Source organism: Lathamus discolor, chromosome Z (assembly GCF_037157495.1).
Source record: "Lathamus discolor isolate bLatDis1 chromosome Z, bLatDis1.hap1, whole genome shotgun sequence".
In the NCBI taxonomy this organism is placed as follows: Eukaryota; Metazoa; Chordata; class Aves; order Psittaciformes; family Psittacidae; genus Lathamus; species Lathamus discolor.
The window spans coordinates 110,021,342-110,033,486 of record NC_088909.1 but is presented as its reverse complement, the minus strand read 5'-3'; the positions used below and the strand labels follow the sequence as shown (position 1 = coordinate 110,033,486).

Here is a 12,145-nt window from a genome sequence, read left to right as displayed (position 1 = left end):
AGTTAACTAACACAGAACTTGCTGAAAATCATGTGCTATTATAATATTTACTATTCCACTTTGTTCCTTCCCTGGAGTTGTTAATGAGCTGCTGGTTTAAGAACAGTGGGCATAAGCCTTTAATGGGAAGACATAAAAATGAGGAACTTTTATGTTGCCTTAATATACAATTTTAAAATTGGTACAATAAATTATATACAGCTTTATGTTCTCGGACATCTTTCCTCCAACTAGTCCCTTAAAGTCAGAACTGCCACAGTATGGATTTACTGAATGGGCTGATTCTTAAGTTTTATATTCAATGGCAAAGAAAAAAGCTGTGCTGAGAGGAAAAAAAACATTCCTTTGGGTTTTTTTTTCTTCTCTTTTATGGGGAATTAGTTTTCTGGGCCTTATTCTTAAGGTTTGAGTCTTATTCTTACCATACTAAGGGTGGCATGGTTTAGGTATGTTTGTCATTTCAGTTTCTATGTAGAATACTTTCTCTTGCCATGTTGTGACACTCTAGCAGTAGTCACTGATGCTTTGAAACCTGTATTGTGATACCTTTAACATAAAAGCAGAGAAAACCATGTTCTTCACAAGTGACTGCTGTCAGGAAGCAGCTTTGTTTGTCATTTATGGGTTACAGGTTTGCTGAAGTCTGTAGACTGATTAGTCCACAGTTAGTAAATTTAAAGTAAGGCAACTGAATTCAACTACTCTAAAATAACTCCACTGATTTTATTTTTCTCCTTCTTTGTGTTTTATTTTTTTCCCCCTCTTCTTTTGGGAAGTTACAGTTTTTTTATGGTATAAACTGGAATAGTTAACCGCAGAATCAAGCTTTCTGTTACTGTGAAGCCAGAAATAAAAATCTGCAGTCAGTGAAGAAGATGACTCTTTATATTTTTTTGTGCAATAGACTACTTAAATTACCTTTCTTCCTCACGTTTTACTGAAAACATACTTTCTTTACAGAAAATTAAAATTGTGATGAAGAAACTGAATGTGCTGTGATCAGTAACCACAAATACAAAGTGATTAAATCTCAACAAAATTAAAAAGAAAAAAATTATGTGAGATCAATTGTGAAATGATTGAGAGCAATTGCAACAAGACAGTCTAAATACTGTTCCAATATTACATTTTACTTAGTTAATAATCACTGTCTGTACATATGATAAATAACCCAAAATTTTCACTCTTCCTTGTTGGGCATGAAGACAGGCTGAGAGAGCTGGGCTTGGTCAGTCGGGAGAAGAGAAGGCTCCTGAAGGGGAGACCTGAGAGCAGCTCCAGTGCCTAAAGGGGCTGCAGGAAACCTGGAGAGGGGCTTGGGACAAGGGCCTGTAGGGCCAGGCCAAGGGGAATGGCTTGAACCTGCCCGAGGGGAGGCTGAGATGAGCTCTTAGGCAGAAGCTCTTCCCTGTGAGGGTGCTGAGGCGCTGGCACAGGGTGCCCAGAGAAGCTGTGGCTGCCCCATCCCTGGCAGTGTTCAAGGCCAGGTTGGACATAGGGGCTTGAAGCAAGCTGCTTTAGTGGAAGGTGTCCATGCCTGTAGCAGGGAGTTGGAACTTGAAGGTCCCTCCCAACCCAAACCAGTCTATGGTTCTAGAAATAAAAAGAGGTAGCTTTGGTTTCTGTTATTATTCCCATATGTTTTGGTGGGGCTGTGTGCACTGAGTTCCCAAATGGCATTTAAATGACAGTACAGGTGTGAGAGATTGAACTTTTTTATCAGGAAGAAAGATGCTTCTAGTATCAAAGGAGCAATATTTGAGTGTGCACGTTTGATCTTAATTGAAGTTCTCTGCCCTACCTGGTACAGAGTCCTTACTATGTGATGTAAGTTCAGTGGTTTCACTGTCCCCTTTCCTACAGAAGGGGTTTACCCTTGATTACTCTTTACTTCTGCAGCTGATGTGTGATGCCTGATGTCACCTTGAAAATAAAACAAGGTAAGGATTTTCTTTGAAGAGATTCTGTGCTGTCAGGAAGCAAATTTTGGTATTAATTAGTTTTGCTGAAATCTGTGGGCCTACCCTCACCATAAAAAAAAAAAAAACCACCAAAATAATTTCTTGCTTTCTTGAAAGAATTTGAAAATGCTGGAAACCAGATCACAGGATGAGTCAGGAATTATGATTTTTTTCCTAAAATGTGTGAGAAGCACTCCTGCCCCTCACGTGTTTGCTTGGATCTAAATAAGCCAGTGAAGTCTATGTGGTTAGGTATACTTTGAATCCTTAGTGTGTGTCCCCTCTGCTCACAATCTGTTTGAATCCCCAAACAAGGTCATACCTTTTACTTGCGTCTCGGAAAATTTTAGAACTGGTAAATACGATCAGGATATGTATTACTTGTCCCAGAGCAGGTAGGTGGTTTAGTTCAGGTTGTGCCAGCTGAAATATAGGATTACATGTACAAGCTCACCCAGGTCACTGTGATCGCAATATTAAAGATTGTTAGCCTGAAGCTGGTGTTTGCTGCCACGTGTCCCGTTCAATGGCAGGGCTTACTGGATGTTGCTGAGGTACGTGGGTTTCTCCCAGTGGTGCTCAGCAGTGCTGCAACACAGCAGGAAGGGTTTACTTGCCTTGCTGCTTGTTTAATACTAGAAACTGATAATCTTGTTCTTCTTGAGATTATGCTACCAGTTGTCGTAGACCAGGGGATATTTTGTGCCCCCATCCATAACGAATCTCTCTTCTACCTTTACATGTTACAGAAAATCTTTCAGAAGCTGTCTTTCAGTACTGAAAAGGTGTGATTTGGACTTTCCCTGTTCCTGGAGGGGTAAAATTGCAGAGTGGAACATGTGTGGGACTTTTTCCTTTTTTTCTTTCTGAAAGATTATTTCCTCCTGGATCCCCTCATAGGTGCTTCGTTACGGTTAAATATAATACGTTGATGGGGATCACTTTAGCTGCATTTTAGACTTTCTTTCTCACCATCCCAGATAGCAAGCTCCTAGAATATGTATCTATGTATATGCATACACATATGTTTGGCAACAAGGCAGTTTGTGTTCTTTGGGTGAGGGTTTTCAGAGAGGATTGGAACTTTTATCTGTGATCAGTGCAGTGGAGGAGCTTCAGTCTGTCAGGGCTTGCTCTTGTCGTTAGTACTGAAAAATAGTTTGGATACTACCAGGGCTGCTCTGTGGATTAGTGAAAAGATGGACGTTTTAGTGTTAAGTTTCCATTCTTACATTCATTAACCAAATGTAATCGCCACAGGGATTGTAGAGCAAAGTCAGTACTGTACCTGGTCCTTACGTTTCTTTTGTGCTGGCTTTATGAGTCTTGCTCCTGCGTTTTCTGCCTGAGTGTTAATGCTGTCCTCACAGCACAAAAAAACATGCAGATGCCATTTTGCATGTCCCTCACTTCCATTTTCTACCCAAGTGAAGGCAAGAAAGCCACTGCCAAGCTTTGCCCTCTGTAGCTAGGAATGGTCTATTTATTGTGTTTCCCACTATACTCTATCCATGAGTCCATCCTTGGGGATGTAGCAGGAGTATAACTGCTAATGAGTGTGTGTGTGTTGGGTGGTGTTCTGCTGTAGTTCTTCCTCACTAGGTGTTTCCGTTGGAGGAACTGAAGTTTTGCAGATGATGTTGCCTAGTTTTGAGTATAGCAAAATTCAATTTTGTGTTCTTGTTTTAGGAATAAGAGGGAATGGGCTGTATATTTTGTTTTTTGGTAAGCAGTCAGCTTTTTTTTTTTCTGTTAGGAAAAAGAATGACTCAAGTGTTAAAAGCTTCGCTGAAGATCTGAAGGTCTTGCTTGGCTTACCACTGTTTTTGATCCTGGCAACTTGTAGAAATGGGTCAACTCTGGAATTTGTTTGAGGACTTTGTGTAGCTTTTAACAAAGGGAAGAAAAAAAGCCTTGTAAGAGTGCTTTATGTTAAAACCTGACTGCTTAGAAATCAGGGCAAAATGAATGAACCGTAATTAAAAACTGAATGTCTGCATTTAATGTTTAAATCCTAGAGGAATTACAGTAATCAATCAGGCTATATTACAGAAGTCCCCAGCATCTTTGGGTAGCAGGATGTGGGTCGCGTTGTGTTGGATTACAGCTATTCAGTACCTAAGAACTCTCTGCTGATTTGGTGCCTGTGTGATGTACTGTAGGTTACCCTGCTCTTGCAGGGGGGTTGGACTAGATGATCTTTTTAGGTCCCTTCCAACCCTTGGGATTCTGTGATTCTGTGATTCTGTGTGCCCAGTGTAGTATTCACCCAGCCTCTCAGCTCTTAGGAAGGAATACATACTGATAACAAGCAGCTACATGGACAAATGTAAAAGTATTTTAAGAAGTGCAGAAATTCCTTGTTTCTTGTGGACTTAGACAACGGTGTTGTCTGTAGTTGCTGGCGAGGTGTTTTAGCTTTATGCCATTTGTTTTTTATTACCTTGCATGTGTTTAGCACTGAAACAAGAGACCACCTTTGAGAGCAAGTCTAATGTTTTTAAAGTGTATATGAAAGTGTAAGTTCGTTCTTTCTGAAACTTGTGCTTAAAAGCAGTTTATAAGAGAGGAATGAATGCTGATATTTGATATATATAAAAAAAGCCAGTCTCCATACTCTAAAGTTGTCTAAGGGTTTTCAGCTGTAGGTGAAGAGCTGTCCCTGCTGTCAGCTCACGACGCAGAAAATGAGCCTGACACAAGGGAAAATTTGCAGGCATCTTAAAACTTAATTTATTTCATGTCTCCATCTTGAAGCATTTCCTTTCAAAAAGGTTTGAAATAATTCTTTTGGCTGCTATTTCTACCAATATCCTTACCTCCTCTTTCAGTCCTCAGGAGCTCAGGCACACCTCAGACAAACTCAACAGCTTCTGAGAGCACAACTCCACATGGGTTTTCAGCAGTGGAGCTAGCTTAGGGGCTTCCCACACAGCACCACAGTTAATCTCAGCTTGATGCCACAGTTCTTAGGACTGTGCTGTAAACTGGATTACCATCTAAATTTAAAAGCAGAAAGAAGGGGGACTGCTTCCCCCACCATTGCCTTTTAGAAAGTCACTGGCAGAGCTGTAGGGGGTTGCTGAGACAGGGTTTTGAGCAGGTGGGACAGAGAGAATGCATGCAGGACCATTCCTTTTTGCCTTCAGTCTCTGCTATTTTTAGATAAACCAGGTTACTCGTCAGAAATCTCAATGCTTGGGAAACAACAGCGACTTTGGCAATCTAATTATGGCAGTATTAAGTTCTGCAATATTTTTATATGAGGAGAGCTTGAATGGAGACCACACCACTGACTTTTACAGGCTTAGTTACTTATTCAGGTTTCATTATGTTGCCACTTTCCTGTTTATTCTGCGATGGTGATTTTCATACCTTTAATTACGAGGATGTGGCTGCGTGCGCTCTGAAATCGTTCAGCCTATATTACATACTGTGTTATATTTGCAAGCATTAAACTGTTTAGTTTTTTTTGACTGGCTTTTGATTTGGGGAACTTCAGAAGGACTGCAGCTCCTATAGGTCAGACTGCATGTTAATTGAGTCTGTGTAGGAGCTGTACAATCTTCTCTGATAGTCTGAGCTGCAGGGCCTATAGCAATAGAACAAGGGATGATGGTTTTAAACTGGAAGAGGGGAGATTCAGAATAGATACAGGATTTTTTTGGGGGTGAGGGTGGTGAAACAGTGGAAAAAGTTGCCCTTTAGGTGTTAATATTGGGACACCTTTGTATTGTTTAATGTGGCATTGGACACAATATCTTGTTATTATTTGTCTCTTTTACCCATCTGTTACAGAATAATATATTTCCCATATAGTATTCTGTTTTGTGTTCAAGGGTCAGTTACTCTGTTCTGATAGGTTTGTAGTGATGGAAGTATATAAATGTCTTTTTATGTGTTTGACACTGCTGGTATTTACTTTCAATGGTTGTTGGCAGGTTCTGTTTTAGTGCTTTATTGTTCTTTTCAGCGGATGGTTTTCACTGGGGCGTACCAACAGGCAGGTAATGAAGTTATGAAAACTTTGGTGTATCGGATGTGATTGTTGCCTTAGTGTAATAGCATTAGTTACAGGAAAGTGGTGTTTTGCTTGAGGTAAAATGTCAGGTTGAAGATTCTTTGATTTATTCTTCTTAAAAAGATGTTATTTTATATGATAGTCCTTGTAAAAATCAAGTCCTATCAGTAGGTTGCCATTTGATGTGTAGGTTCAGTGGCATCAAACTAAGCATGGCAGCATAGAGTCATAGAATGGTTTGGGTTGGAAAGAACCCTAAGATCATCCAGTTCCAGCCCCCACTGTCATGGGCAGGGACACCTCATATTAGACCATGTTGTCCAACCTGGCCTTGAACACTGCCAGGGCTGGAGCATTTACCACCTCTTTGGGCACCCTGTGCCAGCGCCTCACCACCCTCACAGTAAAGAACTTCTTCCTTTTATCTAACCTGAACTTGGCCTGTTTCAGTTTGAACCCATCATCCCTTGTCCTATTGCTACAGTCCCTGATGAAGAGTCCCTCTCCAGCATCCTTGTAGGCCCCCTTCAGATACCGGAAGGCTGCTCTGAGGTCCCCACGCAGCCTTCTCTTCTCCAGGCTGAACAGCCCCAACTTCCTCAGCCTGTCTTCATACGGGAGGTGCTCCAGCCCCTGATCATCCTCGTGGCCCTCCTCTGGACTTGCTCCAGCAGCACCATATCCTTTTTATGCTGAGGACACACAGTGCTGCAAGTGGGGTCTCATCAGTGCAGAGGGGCAGAATGCCCTCCCTGAGCTGCTGTTCACACTCAGGGGGTTAAGCCCAGCACGTGGCAGGGGTTCTGGGCTGTGAGCGCACACTGAAGCTGGATCGCGTTTAGTTTCTCATCAACCAGCACCCCCAAGTCCTTCTCCGCAGGGCTGCTCTGAATCTCTTCTCTGCCCAGGCTGTAACGTTGAAGCCACAAAGATAATAGCAATATGAAGCATGTAGTGCTATCACTTCACTTTGACAAACAATTCATGTTTGAGTATTAGTTTCCTGCATTATAGTCACTGTACTTCAAATGCATCTCATGCTGCCTGTTACTAGGATGACCAAGCAGAGGAATGGCTTCCCTAGAGAGACTGTGGAGTAACTCAAAGGCTGCCTGGTTGTGTTCCTGGGCAACCAGCTCCATTGCTAATGGATCAGTAAAATTAGGTGCTTCATAGAAATATTTTACTACTGTTTCGTAATGAATTTTCACTTCAAGTGCAGGAACCCAATTGCTTGTGTAACCATGTTTGTTTTCTTTTTCCTCTCTCCTAGTGCTGACTTAAAGCTCTTGGAAGAAGCCACAATCGCAGTCTGCAAGTCTTTAGGTGAGAATTTGTGACATTTTTTTTCGTGTGCTTAATCAGAAAAGTTAAGAAACTGCATTCATGTGCGCATCCATGTCTTTAATATACCTAACTTTCCTTCCTTGTCTAGTAGTGTAAAGAATGTATTTTGTATATATATCCCTGTATATATATCCCTCACTTTTAGAAGCCTCCATTGTCAGTTGTTTTGTAGAGCTTGAAATAACTGAAAGACATAAAACAAATAATTCCATCCCTACTATGTTTGTGTACTCTGCCCTCTAAGTTGACCAGTAAAGGGAGAGAATTAATTGTAGGGTGAAAGGAAGGGATAGTTTAAATGTGATCAGTGATGTTTCAAGAAGGTAAAAACTAGTTATGAAAATCTGCCCATGTCTCTAACAGGAGACTGTTGTGCTATAGATAAGCCTTGAAGTGAAAGCAGTAGGAGCTCTACATTTGGGCTATTTTAAATCTAGGCTGAAAAGTATGTTTAGAGAATAGTTACAGAGTAGTAAAGCATGTACTGGAGAATCTTAAAAGAACATCAACAGCTGTGCAGAAAAACTAGGTATACTGTGCTTTAAGACTTTGAGATTTGGTTTCATTCTGTGTATTTTTTTGAACTAAGTAGTGTCAACTTAGAAGTGCTATATAATCATATCTTCTGTTTCCTCATTTAGTTGAGAAGAATCCTCGAACAGGAAACCTTGGATCATTGATTAAAGTCTTTCTTTCTAGAACCAAAGAGTTAAAAATTTCAGCAGAATGTCAGAAGTAAGTGCCCAAGGAGAAAAACTTTGTGTGCTATTTCACTTCTTAAATGTTGCTTTTGCTGCTAGCTCTCGAGTTTTTTACTTCGCTAATAAACATGCCCACAGACCAAAACTTAGAATTCTCTTAAGTTGTTATTTGAAAAGAAATGAGTATCTAGTGCTTTTCCAAACACAGATTAAGTGTAATAGGTAAATAGATCACTGGGGGAAAAAGATGTGTTTGTGTTCATCCTGCGTTACACAAATACATTTTTGTACAGGTGGTGTAAGTTCTGGTTACTACTACTTCAGACCTGTTTAAACACCTGACCTTTTTAGCTAAATCTTAATATGTGAACCAGTGTTGATAAAAATACGGAAATATTTTAAATTGTGTTAAATTTGAACACTAACTTCTACGCAAAGACATTGCTTTCAAATCATATTGTACAACTGCCATTGGTTTTGCTTGCTGCTTCCAGCAGTAGTAAAGAACTCCAAGAGCTGTGTGTAGCACTGTATAGTTTTTGCATGAAGCTTTCTGTAATTGTTCCCCCACACCCATAGACAAATGTCCAAGTCTCATCAGATCTGGGACTTCATAAAGGAAGATTTTCTTTTAATGCCCTGTTGTACCAGGACTGTCCTAAGCCTGGATAGCTCCTGCTGTTTTAATCCAAAAAATACCCTGAAAGTACAGCTTCAAGCAAGAGCTTGACTATGTGCTGTTGTATGGGCTTCCCAGCAGATGTTTACTGGAACTCAAGAGAACGTAAAGAAGCTGTATTGCCCTTGCATTCAGAAAGCTTGGAAAATATTTGTGTATGTTGCGTAGACAAGTCTTGCTGTATTGTGCTCCTGAAGTCCATAAATGCCTATGGTCACCTCATGTCTGTTTTGACTGGGAAGAGTGCTCAGGGAGACAGAATAGCTTCTCTATCTGAAACTGATGAAAATTTTCAAATACCTTGGTGGCTTGAGTCCATAGAATGTAGAAACCTGTAGAAGTATGCCGAGCTACCTGGTGAGCTCTTCAAAGAGTGGTGCTTCTGGCAACTGTGGTGTTCTTTAACAAGACAAATTTGGCAATAAAGTTGTATTCTCTTGGGGGAAGAAAAAAAAGTATTGCTTTTGAAATCATTTCCAGTTTACTGTATCATCAACAGAAGACTCCATGCTTGAGCACTTTGGCTTTTCCTTGCTTTAGCTGTAGGAACCCCTTTGTCTCTGGCATATATTAACTTGTGGCTTTTGATGCAGGTTAGCAGGTTAAGCATTATTGATTCTTCTTTGTTTCTGCTCTTTCCTAGTCACCTCTTTATTTGGCAGGCTCACAATGCACTGTTTATTATTTGCTGTTTGCTGAAAGTATTCATCAGTCGAATGTCAGAGGAGGAGCTGCAACTTCATTTTACTTACGAAGACAAAGCACCAGGCTCATACGGTAGGTATACAATAGTGCTAGTGAAGCATATATCCCACAAGAGACTAAAAAGTTCTTTGTCAGTGTTGGTCGACATGGTATTCAGGAACATGATTTAGTGATGGCCTTGTTAGTGTTAGGTTAATGGTTGGACTCGATGATCTTAAGTGCCTTTTCCAGCCTAGGTAATTCTGTGATTCTACGTTTTGTTCAGGCTAAGAATCCCAAATGCTGCATTAAGACTGGAAATGAAGTACTCATGAGGTTCCTTACAACATGTTTACAATTTGGGCAACCTGTGAGGTTGAAAGTAGGTAGTAGTAAAACAGAACTTATTTTCTTTGGGGTCTGAATTTGGTGTAAACCCTCTTCCTTTGTGTCATACATACGAAGGAGAGCACCTTCAGAATGTGATGAGAGCTTTTAGTTACGTTAGCTGTTGTCATCTGCTAGAATTAAATCTTTGTTAACAAGCTGTTACAGGTTCTTACAGCAAAATAGACTTCTAGAGTAGGGTTAGAGTTGTTTGGTTTATTTTTTCTTTAAAGATTTGTATGAAGTTTAATATGGCCATTTATTTACAAACTTATTTTGACATTTATTTTAAACAGTTGTTCAGAAGTGATGCTATAGACCTACCTTAGCTTTAGTCATTTTCATACAGTTTGAAAGGTACTAAGTCCTCTTCAGAAAAACAGAATAGAATTGGGATAAAGCTGACCATGTATTATTACTATAGGAACAATGATGTTGCAATTATTTAGTGTTTCTTTTCACATATGTTTCATAAACCAGCAGCAGCGAGGGAGTGGAATTGATGCAATTTTCAGGAATCTAGTGAGGGAAAATAACAGAACTGTGGTTAGAACTGATTCATTGAAAAGCCAACTGCTAAAATTTAATTAGTGGGCAGTAGTTTATGCAAGAGTACAGGAAATCCCAAAGAATTTAGGCAGAATGTTCAAAACCAAGTGCGTCTTCAGGAAATGGGTTGCATATTAGAATCATAGAATAGCTAGGGCTGGAAAAGACCTTAATATCATCCAGTTCCAACCCCCCCCTGTCATGGGCACGGTCATCTCACACTAGACCATGACACCCAAGGCTCTGTCCAACCTGTCCTTGAACACCACCAAGGATGGAGCATTTACCACCCTGTGCCAGTGCCTCACCACCCTCACAGGAAAGAACTTCTTCCTTATATCGGACCTGAACATCCCCTATTTAAGTCTAAACCCATCACCCCTTGTCCTATCACTACACTCCCTGATGAAGAGTCCCTCTCCAGCATCCTTGTGGGCACCCTTCAGACAGTGGAAGCTTCTCTGAGGTCTCCACGCAGCCTTCTCTTCTCCAGGCTGACAGTCCCAGTGTTCTCAGCCTGTCTTCATACAGGAGGTGCTCCAGTCCCCTGATCATCCTCGTGGCCTCCTCTGGACTTGCTCCAATAGCTCCTTCTCTTTCTTATGTATTACACCAGGCGAAAGGTGGCAGGGAAGGTGTTCAAGTAATCTACCTATTCTGTTTCTGCTATCGCATCATTCTTTCAGAATGAATAATGTGAATGCATTCAAAATCAGTTTAATTACAGTAAAAAGAAGGTTGTAACACTGTCTGCTGCAAATCTTTGTGTAGGCCTGTATCAAGACACTCTACAGAGCACATGATAGATAATGCTGGCATAGGAGCCTTGATTGCTTTTGCTTTGTTGTAAAGATACTGTTCAGTTTGTAATTCAATGTTGTTTGTTGCATAAAGCCAAATGGTCTTGCAAGAAGAACTCATTTGAGAATGGTAATATGGTGTGAGTGGATTATGGAAGAACAACTTAAAGTATCTGACTCTGGATTTCACTCAACAGTCAGTCCAGCAAGGGTACGTGTTGGGAACACCGTATAGCTGCTTCCTCATTGAACAGGGAAAACTGTCCATTAAAATCTGTTCTCTTCCTTGGCACCTGCCTTTGCTCTGGGGAAAGCACACTTCTGGTGCCAAAAGATTAACTTCTACACACTGAAATGGTTTAATGTATTTAAACGGTGCTGAGTGGTCTCCAAGAATGAAGTCACCTACCTGATGTGTTAGAAGGCAACACCTGCTTATAGAATCATAGAATAATTTGGGTTGGATGGGACCTTTAAGCTCATCCAGTTCAACCCCCTGCCACGGGCAGGGACCCCTTCCACTGGAGCAGCTTGCTCCAAGCCGCTGTGTCCAACCTGGCCTTGAGCACTGCCAGGGATGGGGCAGCCACAGCTTCTCTGGGCACCCTGTGCCAGCGCCTCAGCACCCTCACAGGGAAGAGCTTCTGCCTAAGAGCTCATCTCAGTCTCCCCTCTGGCAGGTTCAAGCCATTCCCCTTGGCCTGTCCCTACAGGCCCTTGTCCCAAGCCCCTCTCCAGGTTTCCTGTAGCCCCTTTAGGCACTGGGTGCTGTTCTAAGTTCGTGGCAGACTGCCTATGAGTGTACACTTGCATTAAAAAACATTTCCCACCTCTTGCTTCAGTGGTATAGTGCAGCACAGTACAACAGGTGGAAAGACTGGTATGTTTTGTTAGCTTGTCCCTGCAATCTTTATTCCTTATGCTGGGGGTTCCTCGCAGCATGGTATGAAAGTGATTCTTGTCACTGGGGTAGATCCATGTTTATACCATGTCTAGTAGCACTTGACTATAATTCA

General features: G+C 41.2%; 1 protein-coding gene across 7 annotated transcripts in view; it reads left to right on the top strand.

Moving 5' to 3' along the window:
• DYM (dymeclin) overlaps window positions 1-12,145 on the top strand; it is a 232,299-nt gene that overhangs the window by 19,452 nt on the left and 200,702 nt on the right. For 6 of the 7 annotated variants that reach the window (XM_065662611.1, XM_065662607.1, XM_065662609.1 and 3 more), the window contains exons 4-6: window positions 7,256-7,308; window positions 7,971-8,064; window positions 9,353-9,486. In XM_065662611.1, coding sequence (XP_065518683.1) covers window positions 7,256-7,308; window positions 7,971-8,064; window positions 9,353-9,486 — 281 coding nt within the window. Of the gene's footprint in view, window positions 1-7,255; window positions 7,309-7,970; window positions 8,065-9,352; window positions 9,487-12,145 lie in introns of those variants that run through there. The other variant, XM_065662614.1, reaches the window with a different exon arrangement.